We start from the raw sequence: 22,127 nt of genomic DNA on the forward strand, positions 1-22,127 counted from the left end.
TGTTTTATTATTCAAATCACCCCGACTGTCAAAATAAATGACAAATCAGCTATATAGGCTTTAAAATAACCATGATATAAATATAATTAAGATATTTAGTACCAATGGAAATGATAGAACTGTCCACCAGTGACCAGATGAAGTAGCAGGTGCAGTTTTGCTAACAGTGACTTGTGACAGGCAAATAAAGAATGAAGCAGGGTAAACATGTGTTTGGGCGCTCAACCTTCCCTTAGTTTATCTGTGACAGTGGTGTAGTCTTGACGTCTTTAATGTTGTATTTATCTGTTCATGTGTAATTCTTTAAGCGTTTTTGTACCTTTTCCCTTTCGTTTGTAGTAACGTATTTCTTTCAGCATTTCAGTTTAATTAGGGGGGGGGGGTGAGCCTAAAAATGTCGCAGAAAGCTCAACATAGGAATAGTTATCCAGCTGCGGCAGCTATGGTGGCGGCGTTAGCTTACTACTTTAAAGCTTTATATTTTAGAAGGTGGAAGGCTTCATTCTTTGTATATAGATGGCTCGTGTTACGAAGTTTCCGTCTGTCACATGTTCATTGTAATTGTCCTCATTTTCATGGTTCAGTGACTACTTGAAAAAAAAAAGTTAAGACTTTTTGTAATGTTTATTTCTCTCTTATTACGAATAATAGTATAACTATATTTGATATGTGCGTACCTTGCATGGTCCTCATACCCGTCAGACAGTTTTCACTTGCCCTCGATCTCATTCCATGGATCGGTGAACAAGGTTAAGTTTTAGTGGCCAAGTCTATATCTCAGATATTATAAGCAATAGGTCTCCTATACTTTGTGTATGGAAGGACTGTACGGTGTACATGTCAAACTGGCAGGTGTCATCTGACCTTGACCTCATTTTCATTGTTCAGTAGTTATAGTTAAGTTTTTGCGTTTTGGTCTGTTTTTCTTATACTAAATGCTATACGTCACTATATTTGGTGTATGGAATATTTGTAAGGTGAACATGTCTAGCTGGCAGGTGTCATCTGACCTTCACCTCAATTTCATAGTTCAGTGGTCAAAGTTCAGTTTTTGAGTTTTGGTCTTTTTTTCGAAAACTATATACAATAGGTCAAATATATTTGGTGTATAGACATATTTTATGATGTACATGTCAGTCTCCCGGTTTTATTTGACCTTGACCTATTTTTCATGGTTCATTGCTCAGTGTTTAGTTAGTGTTTTGGTCTGTTTTTCTTAAACTATAAGCAATAGGTTGACTATATATGTTTTATGGAAGAATTGGAGCTGTATATGACTGCCTGGCATGGTTCATCTGACCTTGACCTCATTTTCAGGGTTCATTGGTCAATGTTTAGTTTTCTTGGTTAAATCTGTTTCCAAAGTTAGAAACTAAGCAGCAGGTCAACTATATTTGGTGTATTGAATAATTGTAAGGTGTAAATAAACTCATCATAGATACCAGGACTAAATTTTGTATATACACCTGACGCGCGTTTCGTCTACAAAAGACTCATCAGTGACGCTCGAATCCACCAAAAAGTTAAAAAGGCCAAATAAAGTACGAAGTTGTAGAGAATTAAGGACCAAAATTCCTAAAAGTTTGCCAAATGCAGCTAAGGTAATCTATGCCTGAGGTAGAAAAAAAAGCCTTAGTATTTCAAAAATCAAAAATTTTGTAAGCAGTTAATTTATAAATATAACCATATCAATGATAATTCATGTCAGCACAAAAGTTCTGACTACTGGGCTGGTAATGGTTACACGCCATTATTCCGACAGCCCATTATTCCGACAGCCCATTGGTCCGACAACCCATTAGTCCGACAACCCAATAGTCCGACAACCCATTGCTCCGACAGCCCAATACTCCGACAACCCATAAGTCCGACACTTATCAGGTCAAGTATCAGGGTATATAAAATGTGTCTGTCATTATAATTACGTTTACGATATGTAATAACATATTTTAAGAAATGACTCCGTATATATAACATAAGACTAAGGTAGTTCGAATACTTTCTATATCACTACTCAATTTGAAATCTGTATACAGAATATATCAGAAAAGAATATTTCATTTTCCAAATAAAGTATCTTTAAAGAGCATATAAATCAATAACAACCATTGATGGTACGAGCTACTGATGATACCCCCGCAAATAAATTTCGGTAGACAGGAATTTTTTGAGTTGTGAATCTGAAAAAGCATCACACATTCTGACTTATATAAACCTTGAAACCAATTTCAGAAATCATTGCTAAGAAAAATGTAACGAAAATTGAGTATCTAGCATTTTCAATTTTTAATGTAATGGAAGAGCACCGATATGCACTATCTTTCTTAAAATCAATGATGTCTAAATAATTTTTCTTCTTGAAAACAATCTTTAAATGAAAAATAAGTGTCCAGTTTCCAACAAAACACATAATGTACTAAGTTTTTTTTTAAATTAGACAATTTGACAAAGACACAAGCGGGACAAGAATGTGACACATTGTCTTAGATTTTTTACTAGTTTGCTATTGGCATTTATACTGCACTCGTTCTTTTTGAGCAGCCAAAATGCGTTGACTGTATATTTCTATAACATATACAGTCACTGGCCCGATATCACTTTTCCTTATGAATATTTAGATAGAAGTTGCCGAAATATTCATGTCCGTCATATTTGTTTTTCGTAATAAGTTTTGTTGTAAATCATCATTCCTTCATCTCCACCAACCATAATAAAAGAGACATATTTTTCTAGATTTTAAAATAAGCTCAGGATATAAAATCGGTATCCCTACAAATTTATCGAGTTTCATCTCTCAGACTATGTCTAATCGATTGCTATTGGAAGTGCTGTGTACTGTCTCCGTATTTCGTGGATTCACATTCCCAAACATGATACCGTATTCATAATTGGAATTGCTCATCTTTACTGAGCACATATTTTGTCCTATTTGTCTTCTTATTTTTTAGGAGATGGGTATGTATTGACTCTTCGTTTTTCTTATTCTGACTGACGCTACATAAGTCCATTATTTCCTCGACAAAATTAATTTAAATAAAACTCAGATGAGTGATACAAGGAGAGAAAGTATTGCGACCATAGAGGGCGGGTAGTGTTATCCAACTCCGATATATTTATTTATGTAGTTAATAGTGGGGTAACCTCACGCGAAAAGGGGGAACCGAGGATCTATAGTGAAAGAAGGGTAAGAACTGAGCAGTTGCCATAAGCATGTGTATCAACTCCAATATACTGAGACAAATATCCCGCATGGAAAGAATGATTGTAATCAAAACGGACAAATATCATCGAGAACGGAGTTGGTCTTTTTATAGAAACTTTACCCATACACATATAAAAACGCATTGCCGGCATAATGGGCTGTCGGAGTAACAGGTTGTCGGAGTAATGGGCTGTCGGAGTAATGGGCTGTCGGAAAAGTGGGCTGTCGGAGTAATGGGCTGTCGGAATAATGGTTGTCGGACTAATGGGACCCTGGTAATACCCTCGGGGAAATAAATCTCCACCAGCACAGTTGCATCGACCCAATGGTCATAAATGAATTTCTTGGTTAGTTTATATCACCTTGACTTCATTTTCTTGGATCATGTTATGTTTATGTGATAGTTGTAGTAAATATTTATATTAAGGACTATCCACATATTATCTATCTTCAGTAAAGAAAGCGACACATTTCCGTGTGTGCACTCTTGTTTTTAACCTTATTTTGTCTCTAATCAGTGTGTGTGTTTTTTTATACATCTGTAATGATCTGTAATTCTTTCAACGTTTTTTTACCTTTATCTTCTCTTTGGCTGTGTTTCTCTGTATTTTGAAATTCTATTAGCTCTTATTTCCTTAGTCTTGTAATTAGTTGTTTTGTCGGTACATTTGTAATTTTTTAAACGGTTTGTACCTTTGTCTAGGTTTTAATGTCCTGAACATATATGAAATATTTGCCACTAGACATAACACTAAATCAACCATAACCCTCTCTCCCCTTGAAGTTAGAAAGCCACTGTTGTTGGAGCACCGGTACCTGTACTTCTTGGGATGCCAAAGATAAACATTACCCATCTAGTTAAGATTTGAATCAGCTTCTTATTTTTTTCAAGAAAATTTAAACCATGTAAATAGAAGTTGTACTTTATATTTAGATGGAAGCATAATATTTTCGATTCACAGACACAAAGTCGTGTACAGAATGTAATTGAATTATCTCCCTTGCCTAAAGCTCTTCAACGTCGTATCGAGTGTAAACAAGTTGAAAAGTTGAAAGACCAGATTTTATCATGGTAAAATTTAACAGGTTTACTCGGTTTTAGATTTATTTAATTATATTATTCAATGACAAAACTATCTTCTGTTACAGCACAACATTTACAATCAAATTTCAACGAGATCTAGTGGACACTAATTAGCCTTTTGTCTAAACACCAATGACATGCTGACTGGGGGTCCGGATGTTATCTCAAACTCATTTTCATAGTCATTTTTAGTTTGTAATTCTCAATTAGAAAAATAATGTTGTCATAATTTATAACTGAATGCTTTAACATGTAAACAATCAATTTTTCTCCTGAGTATGCCTCATTTGACCGGTTTGCCTAATTACATTTCTGACTGAAGTGGCTGTAAATTCAACTCTAATGTCTCGTGGTTAAATTATATTCCCATGCAGAGGTATAAACTAATGATTTGCAATGAAATTAAACAATTACATTGACAGGAACTCTATTCAAAAGCATTGACCATAAAAAGGGGGGTCTGAGTCTCTGACCAACCTCTTCTTACTGGATGTGCCACTGGCCTTTAATACATTGTCATATATCTAGGTGTTATAAAAGCTCATAATTTTTTTTAATCAAAGGAATTTTTCTGAGTTTCAGGAAGAGAAAAAAAATTGACACTTTCAATCAGTTTACCAGATAAATTTGTAATAACATAAGCAACTCAACTGGTGCCATATGTGGAGCATGGTCTGCTTACCCTCCTGAGCACCGGAGACCACCCCTGTTTTTGGTGGGGTTTGTGTTGCTTAGTCTTTTGTTTTCTATTTTGTGTCTTCTCTACTATTATTTGTCTGTTTGTCTTTTTATTTTTAGCCATGTCAGTTTTTTTTCAATTTATGAGTTTGACTATAGATATATATCACTCTGGTATCTTTCGTCCCTCTTTGAATTGAGGATTGGAGCTAGTAGTCCTTTATTAATTTATGTTTCATTGTCATTTTGTTTAGTTTCTTTTGTTACCTTTTCTGACAGCGGACTCAGGTATCTTTTATACTGAGATAACCTGCATATTGCAGTGTGTTTTTTTTATTCTACATTGGCTAGAGGTATATAGGGGGGGGGGGGGGGGGGGGTTTAAGATCTCTTAAAACATGTTCAACCATGCTGCATTGTAGTTGTTGAGAATATAATGCAAATGTTAACGTTATGTTTCCCGTATTTACATCATGTTTATGACGTTATTTTTGTACCTTTGTATGGGTGCTTCGATATAGATTTTGAGCATAAAAGTAACACAACGCAAAGTATAGAGTTTTAGTCGTTTATTACAATACAGTAGTGCTGTCCCATGAAAATTAGTAAAAGTTTAATTTTCTGCTTCATCAAATACAAATAAGTCAAATTAAAAAAATGCAAATCAACAAATTAAAAAACCCTGGTCTTATCAGCAGTTAAACACATGTATGATACAACAGTTTTCAAAAATGGAAATACTACTTAGTAGTCTAGACATTTTTTTATATGAAATCTCTGAATAATAGCTAAAGATAAATCTTAGGGGGCGATGGATCATAGAATTATGATACACTACACTACACAATATGATATATAATATATATGCAAGTCTAAAAGGGAACAACATCGCAAAAAAAAAAATACAATCATGAACAAATGCTAAATATTTCGGATAATAGACAACCAATGATGACAGCAGATATAGATACCCTATAAGTGTGTTATCACATTCTTGACAGAGTCTTTATCTTTAATTTCCTTGAGAAATCAGTTGGAATGACGCATACATGTGATTCTTCCGGCGGGAGTTAAAATCTCCCGCTTTTCAGGTCCCTCCCATTAAAATTTGAAATCTTCCGTTTTTTGAAAATGTCAATCTCGAAAAAATTTCAGTAGACATTTCTGTTTACAAAATTGATACGGACAGGGAAAAGTCTGAGAAACTCTAAATTGATATGGGAAAAGTCTGAGAAAAACGGAAGTTTCCTGTAATGGAATTTGTGTCAAAAAGGTAAATTATAGGAAAATAGCCTCAAGTAATCAATGAAGGTGTTAAGGATTATAGACTGTATATACAACAATAAAAGATGATTGGCATTTACCTAGTAATCAACTAGCTAGTTAAATATACATGTCTGGATGATTAAAAATGGGGCAGAATCAATTTGCGCCAATTGCAGTTTTGAAAAGGTATTAATTGCGCCACTCTCTTTTATTTTGATGGTTTGAATTGCGCCAATAAATGAAATGAAATTGCGCCACATTTACCTGTAAATATTTTTTTTAACCTATATCATAACTGTACATGTTTTGCCTATTATATCATACATGTACTGTACTATAGCTTAACTTTCCACTTAAGATGTATCTGAACACTCATAAAATTCAAGCAAACTCAACCTAAAAATCAAGCAGAATTTCACAGAATATTGGATGATTTTGATGAAATTTATGTGTTCAATGTAGAAAAAAATCGCTGATTACGTGTTATCAACATACATGTAAAGGATAATGTGTTGTTTCCTCCTCCTGTATGGGCAGAGATTCCTTCAAATAACAGAAGAACCAATAACGGTCCTGAATCATTTCAAATAAAAATAAATAAAATTAGCGCAATTAGATGATTATTTTATTGGCGCAAATGATACATCGAGTTTTGAAAATTAGGTGGCGCAAAAGAAGTATTGGCGCAATTAAGTTGTGGCGCAAATGAGTTACTTTTTGGCGCAAAAAGATATCGCCCTAAAAATGATACTGACAATATATATATATATATACATGTATATAGACATTGACTTTATAAATTGTGATACTGTTGAAAACATGGAACAGATTTAGTTTATACTGAACCTCAAAGACAATAAAATCAACTCAAATATGATATTTATGTCTTGTCTTCTATCTAGGCCAATAGAATACCTATATAAGTGTGTTTGTCTTATAATTTGACAAATACAAACTGTATCATGTTATCACCAAATACATGTACCCCAGTATAATATTAAAGAAAACACCGTAATGAGTATCTAGCCAAATTTAAAAATGGTGCAAGTCCATTGCCAAGGGTCAAGACAATGCTTACTACACTTCATGCAAAGCTGACTATGGGGCCCTAATTACTTGACCAAAAATATGGAGACAGCTACCCACCAGAAAGCCCACAACTCTATCAATTAAACACCTTCTTTTACAAACATGTTCAGTAGTGGTACTAAAGTTGACAATGTGGCTAAAGCAGAGGTACTTTTTGCCAACTATGTATGATGGCTGATCACTTTATCTTTGAACTAAATATGATGGCTGATCACTTTAACGTTGAATTATATATGATGAAGAAATATTTGACCCTCCCCCCTTTTATCTTCTATTTTACTAAGTAAAAATGGCTATGCAGGTGCTTGAAGGTATGAAATCATTGGGTTTTTTTTTAACAAAAAAGGAAGATATATATGCAGTTTAAACACACACGAAAGAACCATTGCGTACGTCGATAAAAAATCTCCAGTTATGAGGCCCAAACTCCAGCTGAAAATTTCCAAATCTCCAGTTGTGGCTTGACAACTCTGTCACATGTATGCATTGAATGTATTTGAATTTTTAATGCCCTAGTACCGCAGAAATCATTAAATCATTAAATCATGCAGCCTGAAAATTTACCACAAGATTTAGGTCGCACCTGTTGTTGGTGTAGACTGTAGCGACAAGTGAAGAGGGGGGGTGTGGGGTGGGGGGGCAATAGGGAGTCCGTTAACATGTTTATTATTATAACAACACCTCGAGTTTGGCAAAAACAGTTAACAAAAAATGCAAAAATACTGATAACAGTTAACAAAGTGGGTTGAAAACAGTTAACAGCTTAAATTGATCTCAGATAACAGTAAAACAACACCTTAAGAAGGACCAAAACAGGTTAACATAAAAAGGTATTGCCCCCGGGCCCCTCAGTGAACACAACAGGTGTCCAGTTTATCATAGGTATTGCCCCCCTCAGTGAACACAACAGGTGTCCAGTTTATCATAGGTATTGCCCCCCTCAGTGAACACAACAGGTGGCCAGTTTATCATAGGTATTGCCCCCCTCAGTGAACACAACATGTGGCCAGTTTATCATAGGTATTGAAGAATACAGCCATTCTATATGCATTTCTTCAACAAGACCACTTACCGGGAATAAAGCATGATAACATACATGTATATTTTGTATAATATGTTTCCATCATTCAGGTCAAAAATACTTTATTTTAGTTACAATTAGTAAATGGAATGAAATTAAACAGTTTACCTACACAAACTTGAAAATTTTCATTTGAGTTTTGTTGGTAACAGACAATTGACATCATACAGCATTACAGGACTATACACATGCTATGGTTTGAGAGCTTTGAAGTTACTATTTTATTGAATAAAGGCCTTATCTATTGTTTAACTGCATGTACAAATTATTGCTTGTTTTTTTCTCTCAATTGCAGCATTATGTAGACATATGACCTTGAAGATGGCCTCTGGAGGAAAATTGTTAATGGATTGGGAACTAGTATATCCTGTAGGACCAAACCTTGCCTTCCATGCTGGCTGTACAATAGGTAAAAATCACACATTTATGTTCTTAATTCAATTTGTTTAACTGAATATACAAATGTAGAGTATTTATGTTTGAAATGCTGTAGTTTCAGAATCAATAACTCAATCACAGCAAACAAATGGAAAACAACTATGACTTGGTACAGGCATTTCATTATGTAGAAAATGGTTAATTAAACCCTGCTTATAGTTAAAAGCTAGCTAAAGCTCTCACATAAGCATATCCAGTAGTATTAAATTATATACCAAGTGAAATATTGGAGCTAATCATGAAATTTGATTGGTTGCTAAAGTGTTGATATCCATTGTCTAATGATATTCTCCATGCTTAATCATATTTTTCTCTTTCAGGGAACAATTTTTACATCCATGGTGGTATAGAGAAGAAGGATGGTAAGATACCAACCAATAGATTCTACTGTCTCGATTCATCCATGACCTGGAATGAAATCACATCTCCTACGTGTCCGTCACTTAGCCATCATGCTGCTGTTGAACTCGGGAACAGATATTTAGTCCTCGTTGGAGGTTGGACCGGAAAGACTAGGACATCAAATGTTTATGTTTACGACACGGAAAAGAAGTTCTGGTCATTTCCAACTGTGTCAGGGTTCCCTGAGGGAGGAGGATTGAGCTCCCATACAGCTACACACATGGATAATGGAGTTATCTTGGTGCTTGGAAGAGAAGGAGGTTTACGCACTCAAAGAAAACATGGCAGTGGTTTTCTTCTTCACGGGTCACCAGATAACAAGCAGTTCACTTACAGTGAATATACGCAAGCTACATCATCTAGATCAGGGCACACGGCCAATGTTGCTGCCTCAACACTTTTTATAATCGGTGGCCGAGACAATGAACTTCTAGAATACAAATCTAGCTTTAAAAGTGTCGTAACAGATAAAGGAGCGACAGAGAAGTTCATAGAAGTAGCACAAAAGCTGAAACCGCTTGACAAATATCCGTCGGGACGAAAAAATCATGTAACTGTTACAGGTCAAGGAGCCCTTTTGATTCATGGCGGTGAAACATTTGACGGGAAAAGCAAAGAGCCGGTTGGTGACATGTTTATTTTAACTGCTAAACCAATTAAAATGTACAAAGTAGGAACTACGGATATTAATCGAGCGGGACATGTTTGTGGAACTGTTGATGGGAAAATTATTTTACATGGTGGCGTAGGAAAGGGAAACTTAGTTTATGGAGATACACACATATTAACATTCCATATATGAGTGTAAAAGTTGAAACAATTTTTTGTATGTGCTTCAAAAATATCAAATTGCCCTCATTATTCAATCTGTTTTTCACATTTTATAGCAATAAGCTGGCAGCACAGTAAAATTGTTATTTTTATGCCTTTAACTTGCCTATGACAATGTCAGAACTTAATTCTCTGATCTGAGCTCATTTCTATCCATTAGTTTTCCTATATCAGGATTAAGCTTAGGGTAACCAGTTTACTATGACATTTTGGGTTCGTAAACTTGAGAACTTATTAGTACACATGTTCATTACTTCATTATGATGTCAACTTATTAAAACTTGTTAAACAAGAAATTCTGTCCATTGATTTCATGTTTTACTGAATTTTGTTCAGATGCATATCTAAATTTTGGCATTCATATTTTTGAGTTACATAACTGTCCACCACAATCTACTCTGATGTTTTTATATCATTGAGTACAGTAAGAACACACGGATGTCATAAGACAAAGTGATTACCTTGTCCTAGAAAAAAGAAAACACGTTTAATTATTTGACCTTTAAACTTAATGAAATTTATTGTCTACATCTCATTTAAGTAGTATCGGTCCCTTTTATTTTCAAACCATTAATACTGGTAATCTATATTTGAAAGGAGATTGTTTCTTTGGAGTTCAATTTATCAAATGTAAAGCTTTAGGAAGAACCATGTAGTACATGTACATGATAGCAAATTTGTTCAGAAGTAAACTACCAGAAAAAGTTCCTTAGTTGAACATTGTAAATGATCGTTAGAAATGTTTTTCAGTTTTAAGGTCTTTGAAGGGTGTATGTCTTTATAAATCAATAAATCTTACTGTCCAGTGGCAAGTATTTCATTTAGAATTATCATTGTAAAAAAATGAGTTGTGTTATGATTGATAATGAGACAAGTCTTTGTGTTTTTTAAAAGGCAATTTATCTTTCATTGTGAGATCAACATACTAGTTACCTGGTTACATCATTTAATAATTCTGTAAATTTGGAAATTATTGTGTGCACATATTATTGTGATTTTGTTATTTTAGACTGAAATGCAATTTTAATTTTTGCGATATTGAGAAAATTCATGTTTAATTAATATAAAACATTTCAAAATGAGAGTTCAAATTATTGTGATTTGAACCTTGACAAATTTTTTGCAATAATAAAAGCATTGCAATAATTTCTGAATTTACAGTATTCAATTGTAAATTAGACCAACAGCATTATTCAGCTGTTGGTGACCTTCTGTTTTTTTTTTTCTATGGTCGGGTTGTTGTCTCTTTGGCACATTCCCCATTTTCATTCTCAATTTTATTTATTATCCCAACATTAAAGGTTATGAATCTCTGAATAGAAAATTTGTACACAATCCTAATGCAAATACATGTATTACAAATTTTAAAACATTTTTAATTATGTTTATGTGGTCTTTATGTTTATTTTCTTTATTAGTTTGCTGTTGGTTGTCTCATATTAGTTAAGTATATAGCATTTTATAACAAAAGTTTTAGGAATTTCATATATTTTTTTTAACAAGAGAATTTTTACATTTTGCTGTTGTTTGACTGTGTTGTTGATAGTTACATATTGTTGTTGTAACTTCTTAAAATTATACATTCCATATATGTTTTGACAAAAGAGATTTTTTTTTACATTTAATACATATTATTCAGTCTATGCAATTTTGTGCCAATTTTGTTTTATATTGTTATTGTACTAACATGAAGGAAGTTTATGACTTTTACAAATGTAGCTCTTAATTTATTAGTACCTCTTTTATTTTGTTTGTTCAGGTGCATGTTTGTGTTCTTTGCATAAGTGTGTACATATGTATTGTGTGACATGTACTGTAGAATGAAAAAATCCCAGAAAAAATGAAATATTTTAACTCAGTAAAAACTTGTAAACTATATTTTACTACCATTATTAAAGAAATGTATATATTTTCTGTTTTTAATTTTTTTCTGGTGACCCTGCCTACCAACCAACACAACAGACATGGCTAAAAATAGAATGAAAGGGTAAAAATGCAAGTTTTGTCTATTATCCTTAAAATCGGTTTATAGTTACGAGGATTTGACGGGGACAGACATATTCTAAATATTTGGATCTGCTAACTGTCCATTTACATCAAAACTGTGATAACTTTCTAAAACAGTTATTGCCCTTAAACAACTAATTTGTGTCTTTCTGTCTTAGGTCCATTATCCTTGACATCATTTTGATGGTTCAGCGACTACTTTATATAATTTAGATGGTTTTATTATGAGTGCCATACCCTAATATTTGGTGTATGTAATGATTGTAAGGTGAACATGTCCAACTTGCAGGTAATGTCTGCCCTTGACCTTATTTTCATGGTTTATTGGACAATGTTTAAGTTTTTGTGGTTTGATCTGTGTCTTAGGTACTATAAGTAACAAGAACACTATATTTGATATATGCAATGATTGTAAGGTGTTGACATTACATGTACATGTCTGTCTGACATTTTTCATAGTCTGTAAACTTCAGTTTCAAGAAAAATGGATAATGTTAAGTTTGTTTGATAATAATGTAATAAAACCTTTATATTACAGACTTTCAAAATGAAATCAATAACAAGTAAAACAAGTGAGACATTTCAGCATGTGCAATCTTGTTAGTGTTTTTACCTATTATCTTGGCAACTACAATAGATAGATACTTAAGACATCAAAATTGATCAGCCATACAAGATCTACAGATAACTCAGCATGTCAGATATCATCTGTTGACTCCTTATAAGAGTTACTGCCCTTAAATGATGTTTTTTTTTGTCTTGCCTTGGTCTAAAACAACACACAAGTATGCTGTTTCCAGTGACGCCGATGGCAACAATGTATTAGTTTGTGATTTGGTCTAGTTAATGGCGAATCACAAGTATCACAAGTGGTAGGTCGATGATATTTGGTATGCATTTCTATAAGCAATTTCACATCTCATTTTCATCAAAGCAATTTCATGTTTTTTGAACGCACACTGTTGGGCAGCCATCCACCAGCTGTACATCCCCAAATCAATAACTGATTTTTCAAATCTGGTTAAAAATGACCAGCAAGACAAATCTTCAAATAGAATGGCCATTAACAAAACCCATACTGCATATTCAGCTATAAAAGGCCACAAAATGACAAATGTAAAACAATTCAAGAGAAAACTAACAGCATGCATATGTACAAAATAATGAACAAAACCAAATATGATATACAGCAACAAAAGACAACTCCTGCTTTACTGGCTCCTAATTTGGGTGGTCAGTTCAAGAAAAATTTGTAAGGGTTCCGCGGAACCCAGTGTCTCGCCTACTTTTGCTGTTAATCACACACTCATCAAAAATAATGAAAAAAATCAATAAAATTATTCCTCTCGATACTATCTTTTGATTGTCAGAAGCTTCTGTCCAAGTTTGGTAAAAATCCAGGCTAGTTTAAGAATCTTAAAAATGTTTTAAATACTTTAACTGCAGACTGTATGTAATGTTAGCTGGAAGAAAAACTAAGTCCATTTATAAGTAAAATACGGGAAAAATGGAATTTTATTTTTACAAAATTTACATCTGGATACTATCTTCTGATCATAAACAAGCTTCTGGCCAAGTTTCTTACAATTCCAGGATAGTTTAAGAAAGTTATTAAAATTTTAAAAACTTTAACCACAGAGTGAATGTAATGTTTCCCGGCAGAAAAAACTAAGTCCATTTATAAGTAAAATACGGAAAAAATGGAATTTTATTTTTACAAAATTTACTTCTGGATACTATCTCCTGATCATAAACAAGCTTCTGTCAAAGTTTCGTACAATTCAAGGATAGTTTAAGAAAGTTATTAAAATTTCAAAAACTTTAACCACAGAGTGAATATTTGTGGACGCCGCCGACGGAATGTAGGATCGCTATGTCTCGCTTTTTCGACTAAAGTCGAAGGCTCGACAAAAACCACTTACAATTGATATTCTTTAAGCTGAATCTATGCATAAAGATAACACTCTTTTCATTTGTAACTATTATGTAAGTAGTTATATGCCCCAAATGTCCTATGAGTAGTTTTCCATATACATTCATATACCTAACATCTCTTCGGTATTTACTTGTCTGGGCCAGATAAATACATAAATTTATCATCATTTCTTTTTATTGTGACATTTGATAAAATCATAAATAATCATAGATATCACAAAATCATAACACAGATAATCAGTGAACATCACGACACACTTTCCACTCAAATAAACAGTGACCATCATGACACTTTCCACTCAAATAAACATCTCCAATCATGACACATTTCACTCAAATAAACATCTCCAATCATGACACATTTCACTCAAATAAACAGTAACCATCATGACACATTTCACTCAAATAAACAGTGACCATCATGACACACTTTCCACTCAAATAAACATTTCCAATCATGACACATTTCACTCAAATAAACAGTGACCATCATGACACACTTTCCACTCAAATAAACATCACCAATCATGACACATTTCACTCAAATAAACATCTCCAATCATGACACATTTCACTCAAATAAACAGTGACCATCATGACACACTTTCCACTCAAATAAACATCACCAATCATGACACATTTCACTCAAATAAACATCTCCAATCATGACACATTTCACTCAAATAAACAGTGACAATCATGACACATTTCACTCAAATAAACAGTGACCATCATGACACACTTTCCACTCAAATAAACATCTCCAATCATGACACATTTCACTCAACTAAACATCATTCAACTAAAATAAACATAGCATATCATGACACATACTCCCAATTTATTACACATTCAACATATAATCTTATACCTTCATGACACATTCAAAAGTATATTCAAATGAAAGATTATAAGAACTCATGCATTTAACAGAAATCTTAATAATTATATAAGTCTGAACATTTAGTCTGAACATTTTTGACAACTAATTGATAAGATTCTACACAAATTTAAACTACATAGTACATTGCCCATACTATCATATGACCTGTGTTTACTCTGTAACTTTGGTAACCCTGACTAAACTAGACTATAGACAATACCCAGAATATAATGCCCAATATATTGGCTGTACGTCTAAACCATATGTATAGTAGATATAAGAAGATGTGGTATGAGTGCCAAGAGACCCAACTCTCTTATCCAATATGTCTAAACCATATGTATAGTAGATATAAGAAGATGTGGTATGAGTGCCAAGAGACCTAACTCTCTTATCCAATTCACAATTTGTAAATGTAAACCATTATAGGTCAAAGTTTGGTCTTTAACACGAATCCTTAGCTATAGGTTCATATATTCATATTACTTCAAACTATTATAATTTGAAAGTTGAGATTGAACTCCAACATATTTTTTTTCAAATTTAAATTTTATTCTTCTTCAACGGAAAAGAAAAAAGAATAATACATACATATTGTTGGCCTTATATATTAATGACCAAAAAACAACACTGTTTATTACTTCCAGACATGACCCAGACAGCATCATAATGTTGTGAATGTTTCAGCAATGGATAAAAATGGGCATTGGAATATAAGAAATACAAAACGTCAGAACCTCTCATAAATCTCTCGCAAACTTAACATTTGTAAATTTTTGAGGAAAAAAATATTTACAAATAAGGGTAATATTTTTTACAATGCATAGATTATATATATATATATAATAAAATTCTCAAGGTGCCTAGTACTAATACAGACAAACATATCACATTTAGGAAGATACAGCACTAATGACATAAAGAAATTAAAAAAAATGTGTGTATGTACATCCACTATACCCTTTTGTACAAAAAAATCACAATCAGAACAAATTTTCCCCAATAGTATTACCAGCTTATCTATTGGAAATCTGAAATACTGTAGATTTATTCACGTTTATTGATTAAGGAAAAAAATAATTTGAATTTGTGGATATTTTATTTCCTGGTCTTGTTTATAAAGGCTTAAAAGTATACAATTTTTGTGCTTTGTTGTAATTTAAATACATGGTTTATCAATTCACACGAAAATTTGTACCCCATAAATAATAATATATCCACAATAATCAGACTAAAGGAAATTGTATAATATTATTACCACAGTTACTGTTTTTCCAACATAAGTTCCTTTATTTATATATTCCTTTCAATTAATAAGAATGAGCACATACCCAAAAGGTTTCCACTTGAACATGTTCAAACAAACAAATGGAAGTTTTTAACGACCTAAACCGAGTTCAAACAAACAAATGGAAGTTTTTAACGACCTTTACTGGCTATACAACCCTTACACAGTCGGCCCTTGCTTGCACCTTTTTGGGCATTGAATAATTAATTTTTTATCACATGGTAATTCACATAATTTAGAATGATAAAATAAAATTTAATGAAAAATAATATAAGAGTTCAAACCTAACTTCTCATATGAATATATACACTCTTTGCAAGCTTTTTCAACCAATCATTCACAAGCTTATTTTTTTTTTACCAATTATTTACCAGTAATTTACATATCAATTATTAACCAGCAATGAATGTATCCACATATTTTTAACCAATCATTTACAAGCAATGCACATATCAATTATTTTTGACCAGTCAAAGAAAGCTATACAATACACTATCATGATTATGATAGTGCTGTTACAAAATCTATTTTGGGGAATGGAAGATACTAACTAACATCGCCTTGATAAAACAAAAAATTCTAAATCAACAACCTTTTTTGCTGCCTAGCAGCTGATATATTTAAATTAAATTGCTATGATCAAACCTTGAGATACTACTATACATTTCTCAGAGTAGACACAGTAAAATAGGACTATTATTCATCACAAACACAACCATTCATAATTAGTGCTATCATATGACCATTTATTGCACACGTTTGAAATATCAAAACAAAATAATATCAAATCATATTTCTGTTTTCTTATTTGACGGAATATGGTTCATTGACTGTGAAGGAAAACCTTTTAAAAGTAAGATTGTTGCATGAATTCCATATATGATATCTAAACTTTAGAGGAGCCCTTTAAAAAGTATTGGTATGGTTTGTTTCATCTGAACACTGAGATATGTCTTTTTATGTGTAACCTTTTCATAAACTTTAACCCTTGATTTTGCTGCTCACAAAAAAACAGCAAGCCTAGGTCTCTGTATAAAGTTGACATATGTAAACATGGATATAAAAAAACCTTTAAGCAAGCTTTTGTGAAATAATGGCCAGTGACACATAGTTATTTCCTTTCCAAAAATAGAATTCTGACTAATTTGGGGGGGGGGGGGGTCATTAAAGCAAATAATTTGGCATGACCTGATTTCTCTATTTTTTTCAAAATTTAATGTACAAACACAAAGCATTTAATTTCTAACCACATGACCTGATTTTTTTTTTCTTCTCAAATACACAAACAAGAAGCATTTAATATATTAAAACCCTGATTTACTTTAACAATTGAGGATATTTTAACAAAAATTTTGATTGAATGTAACCATTTTCTCATTATAAACAGGAATAACATTACTTATCATAACTATATTTATACTTTATGAAAATATCAGTCAACATGTATTTGTAAACAGTACACTTGTAGACTCTAGAATGTTATAAAAAAAAAAGTAAGCAATATAAATTTTATTCTACCTGACTTGTGTCTATAAAAGGTATTGTGGATTCATTAATATTCATTGGATACCAATGTTCATGGATTTTGTTGGTACAAAAGGACCACGAATTTAAATATTCAACGAATTGCAAATTTTCTACAGGAATGTATGCAGACTTTGACAAAACAACAAAATCAAAATTTCCACGAATATGCAAGGTTTCCTAAAACCACGAAAATTGGTACCCACAAAAATACATGAATCCACAGTAGTACCAAATCATCAATACTTTCAAAGTATTTTGTAGCAATTTAGATTCTAACTGGTTCCTGTGCACTTATTGCACAGCAGGTACCAGTATTTAATTTTAAAACATAAAAAAATGAATAAACATATCAACAATACATTCTTTATGAAAATGGGTTACTTGAATTATTTCACCATCTTTTTCAGTATTTTAATTCTATTCTTACTACCAACAAATAGTACACAAAAAGTGAATTATTTAACAAATCTTTGTTTTTGTCAGATTTCAAAGACGTATCTATCTATCATATAAATATAAGAGAAGAGTTTCTAAATCAACATTTTTTCACTCCAAATGACCAGCAATAACAATGTGTTTTACCGTGATTCATTTAACCATGATTTTAACCTGATGCATGTTGGGTATATTTTACTGATAGGCCATAGATGAAATTTGAACCATGAATAATGCACAATTTTAAAGGACACTTGGAGAATTTTGCATATAGTAATTAGGAGAATCTACTTTTTCTGTTTAAAATACATTAAATACCACATACTTAAACAATATGGTTTTTAAAATTTATTGCTGCATCATAATTTTAGACAATAAAAACATAAATGTTGTGAAACTTGTTTAAATTGTCAAAATATTTTGATAGGTATCTCAAATAGAAATTACAAAATTACCTAAACAAAAATTATGACCATGTTTAAACCAGAAAAATAATATTTACAGATTTTATCATTTAAAGTTTCACTGCATACCATGTGGTTTAAATCAAGACATTATACCATATTTTTTCCACATGTGCGTAAAGACAAATTGGTGTATACCCATTATTATCAGACTACAATTAAGAGTTTTTCACAGTTTATGATCTGTCTAAGAGAATTACATTTAAACCATAAAATCAGAATAACCTGTTAATCGAACTAACACCATCAGCAAAGAAGAAAAAATCATGTTCAGAGTCACACTTTCTTTCCATCTGATTCACATATTTGTTTTCTGATCTGTCTATCTCCATGAACCAATAGGATTTCAGGTATTTCCATGAGTGTATTTGTCCTAGAGTTGTCTCCCATGAGTATATTTGTCCTGGAGTTGTCTCCCATGATTGTTTTTCCTGTTTCAGGTAATTTTGACACATTGCTAATTTGAATACTAATGTCAATTAAGATCAGAAAATATCTGGTGATTTTTGCCAGTTTCTATCCCAATATTCACCAGTAAACAGCCATGTTTCTTTTCCAGTGTGTTGATCTTTTCCAGATTTAAACCAGCTGAAAGAAAATACAGCATCATCAACCATAATTGAAACATATTTTATTTTTCAAAAAAACATGCATTACAACTTAACAAGGTCTGTCAATAATGGCATACACACTTTTTTTTAACTAAATATTGTAAGGTTTCGGTCTCTTTAATGAATGTCCAACATTTCTATGATTTATATTCCTCTTGTGCTGAGTCAGGGAAGGGTAGAATGTTTACAGTATTTGAAATATAAGCTGTGTAATATTTTCAGTTTGTAGTTGACATTTGTGAGATAATTAATGAAGAGTTGGTTTAGAGCACAATGCTTTATCAACACAGTTCAAGCTTTGATATCGAAAAAAAACACTAAGAAAACAGATCTGAAACTGAAAGAGGTTTGATCGTTCAGGATACAAATAAGAGGCTCCAAAAAGCCTTTATTGCTCATTTTTACATAAAGTATAAACAATGCAACACGAATATTTGTGTAGAATGGACAATTTGTGGGCCAAAGCCTTGACATGATAATCAATGTTTGCTGGACCTAAATTCAGTCTGTCCATAATTGGTTTCTAGAATATCCTTTGTACCTGGCTTATAGAAGTTTTTTTCTTGTTTCTCTTGGGTATAGAGATAACAGTTATATAATTTATGGTGTTTCACTGTTTTTTATCATTGACAAATAAGATGACTTATAGTGCTTTTAGAACAATTCTTACGTAGGCGTCCATTCATCTTTCTTCTTTTTTCTCTCTTTCCTTGATGTTCTTTGTTTTTCTTCCAACCTATTCTTTTCTTCAGAAGCAGCATCTACAAAAAAATTAAACATTACTGTGGATTCATAATATTGACAGAATATCACTTTTGGTTTTTTCCCCTTTCATGTGGCTGTAGGTGAACCACAAGTTTCAATGTTGAATGAAGTACTATAATTGTATGAGCTTGCATGCACACTGACAAAACTCAAATATTTTAAGAATTCAATTTCTCCTATAAAATCCATGCAAATTGGTATGCATGAAAATAAATGACCTTACAATTGTTTTATGTCGAGCCTGCAACAAAGTTGCAGAAAGCTTGATATAGGGATAGTGATCTGGCGGCAGCGTTAGCTAACTTCTTAAAAGCTTTATATTTAAGAAGGTGGAAGACCTGGATGTTTCATACTTTGTATATGGATGCCTCATGTTATGAAGTTTCCGCCAGTCACATGTCCAATGTCCTGGACCTCATTTTCATGGTTCAGTGACTACTTGAAAAAAAAGTTAAGATTTTTTGTAATGTTAAATTCTCTCTTATTATAAGTAATAGGATAACTATATTTGGTATGTGCGTAACTTGCAAGGTCCTCATGCCCATAAGACAGTTTTCACTTGACCTCGACCTCATTTTATGGATCAGTGAACAAGGTAAGTTTTGGTGGTCAAGTCCATATCTCAGATACTATAAGCAATAGGTCTAGTTTATTAGGTGTATGGAATGACTGTAAGGTGTACATGTCCATTTGGCAGGTGTCATCTGACCTTGACCTCATTTTCATGTTTCAGTGGTTATAGTTAAGTCTTTTGGTTTTGATCTGTTTTTCTTATACTGTATGCAATAGGTCTACTATATTTGGTGTATGGAATGATTGAAAGGTTTTCATGTCTAGCTGGCAGATGTCATCTGACCTTGACCTCATTTTCATGGTTCAGTGGTCTGAGTTTTGGTCTTTTTTTCTAATATTAATTGCAATAGGTCAACTATATTTGGTGTATGAAAATATTTTATGATATATTTGTCAGTAGCACAGGTTTTATTTGACCTTGACCTCATTTTCACGATTCATTGTTCAGTGTTAAGTTTTTGTTTTGGTCTGTTTTCCTTAAAATATATGCAAAAGGTCAACTATATTTGTTGTATGAAAGAATTGTTAGCTGTACATGCCTGCCTGGCATGGTTCATCTGACCTTGACTTCATTTTCATGGTTCATTGGTCAATGTTTAGTTTTCATTGTTAACATTATGTAACAGTTTTAATAAAGCTTTATATTTAGGACTATCAACATAATATCAGTCTTCATAACTATTAATGATAATTACCTATCTTGCCTTCCTCTAACAACCTAATGTCAGGTCTATATCGGGAGTCTGTAGGAGCTAATTTCCCTGCCACATCTTCTGTCAGCTCATTTAATGACATGGCAAAATATGTAAAGTTAAAATACTGAAAGAAAAAAAAAACAATTCAATAATTTTATAGAATTTTCTGGTCATAATATCATAGGAAGATTAAAAGGAAATTTTGTGAAGTGGCTGATACTGTGTGTTCTTATTTGACAAAGTTGTGACACGGTTGGAATTACAGAACTACAGAGGAGAATGACAGTGAGCTACAATAAGAACCAGTGACCTATATTGTATCCAAACTAGAATGACCTACTTGTTTCTTATCTAATCACAATAACTTATAAGGAATTGACTTAGCTATAAATAAAGGCAACAGTAGTATACCGCTGTTCAAAATTCATAAATTGATAGAGAAAAAACAAATCCGGGTTACAAACTAAAACTGAGGGAAACACAACAAATATAAGAGGAGAAAAAGGAAAAAACACGGAAACGTAACACACACAGAAACGAACTATAATGTAACAATGGCCATTTTCCTGACAGGGCATTTGATCTATAAGATCTATTTGGTCAAAATTACTTGGTCCCCTCCAGACTTCACACAGTGATTTGGTTAGCTGACCTGACTGTCACTAGGGGGCGTTGTTACTTAACATACATATCTTGATACATACATATTTTCTACTAGGGTTTCATAAATACCCCTTTGATATATTGATAAACGGGAAAATTCTTTAAATACTCATATTTATATTTTTTATAAAAAAATAAAATCAATTTACATGCTTCCCAGATAATAGACACACAATCTGTGACATGTAAATAATATGTTAACCACATTCA

General features: G+C 32.5%; 2 protein-coding genes across 6 annotated transcripts in view; one reads left to right on the forward strand and one right to left on the reverse strand.

The window, feature by feature from the left end:
• The first annotated feature begins 4,151 nt into the window (after positions 1–4,151).
• Positions 4,152–11,981, forward strand: LOC143055596 (kelch domain-containing protein 9-like). Of its 2 annotated transcripts, none has more exons than XM_076228758.1 (3): positions 4,152–4,274; positions 8,696–8,809; positions 9,159–11,981. In XM_076228758.1, exons 2-3 carry the CDS (start codon positions 8,710–8,712, stop codon positions 10,040–10,042), a joined length of 984 nt encoding a protein of 327 aa, XP_076084873.1. In that variant the 5' UTR covers positions 4,152–4,274; positions 8,696–8,709; the 3' UTR covers positions 10,043–11,981. The 2 variants fall into 2 exon arrangements, with proteins under 2 accessions (XP_076084873.1, XP_076084874.1); XM_076228759.1 differs by having other exon boundaries at positions 4,246–4,288.
• A 2,189-nt stretch (positions 11,982–14,170) lies between these two features.
• Positions 14,171–22,127, reverse strand: part of LOC143053780 (oxysterol-binding protein-related protein 1-like) — a 102,452-nt gene continuing 94,495 nt past the window's right edge. For 3 of the 4 annotated variants that reach the window (XM_076226562.1, XM_076226560.1, XM_076226561.1), the window contains 3 exons: positions 21,255–21,378; positions 19,892–19,982; positions 14,171–19,198 (listed from right to left, as the gene is read on the reverse strand). In XM_076226562.1, the coding sequence (XP_076082677.1) occupies positions 19,096–19,198; positions 19,892–19,982; positions 21,255–21,378 (318 nt within the window). In that variant the 3' untranslated portion in view covers positions 14,171–19,095. The remainder of the gene's footprint in view (positions 19,199–19,891; positions 19,983–21,254; positions 21,379–22,127) is intronic. The other variant, XR_012971445.1, reaches the window with a different exon arrangement.

Source organism: Mytilus galloprovincialis, chromosome 12 (assembly GCF_965363235.1).
Source record: "Mytilus galloprovincialis chromosome 12, xbMytGall1.hap1.1, whole genome shotgun sequence".
Taxonomy (NCBI): domain Eukaryota; kingdom Metazoa; phylum Mollusca; class Bivalvia; order Mytilida; family Mytilidae; genus Mytilus; species Mytilus galloprovincialis.

What these genes read in the sequence shown, in the direction of transcription:
- LOC143055596 (XM_076228758.1), top strand. Translation starts at nt 8,710, where the DNA reads ATGACCTTGAAGATGGCCTCTGGAGGAAAATTGTTAATGGATTGGGAA. An exon ending in CCATGCTGGCTGTACAATAG is followed by an intron (nt 8,810 to 9,158) that starts GTAAAAATCACA and finishes TTTCTCTTTCAG; the next exon opens with GGAACAATTTTTACATCCAT.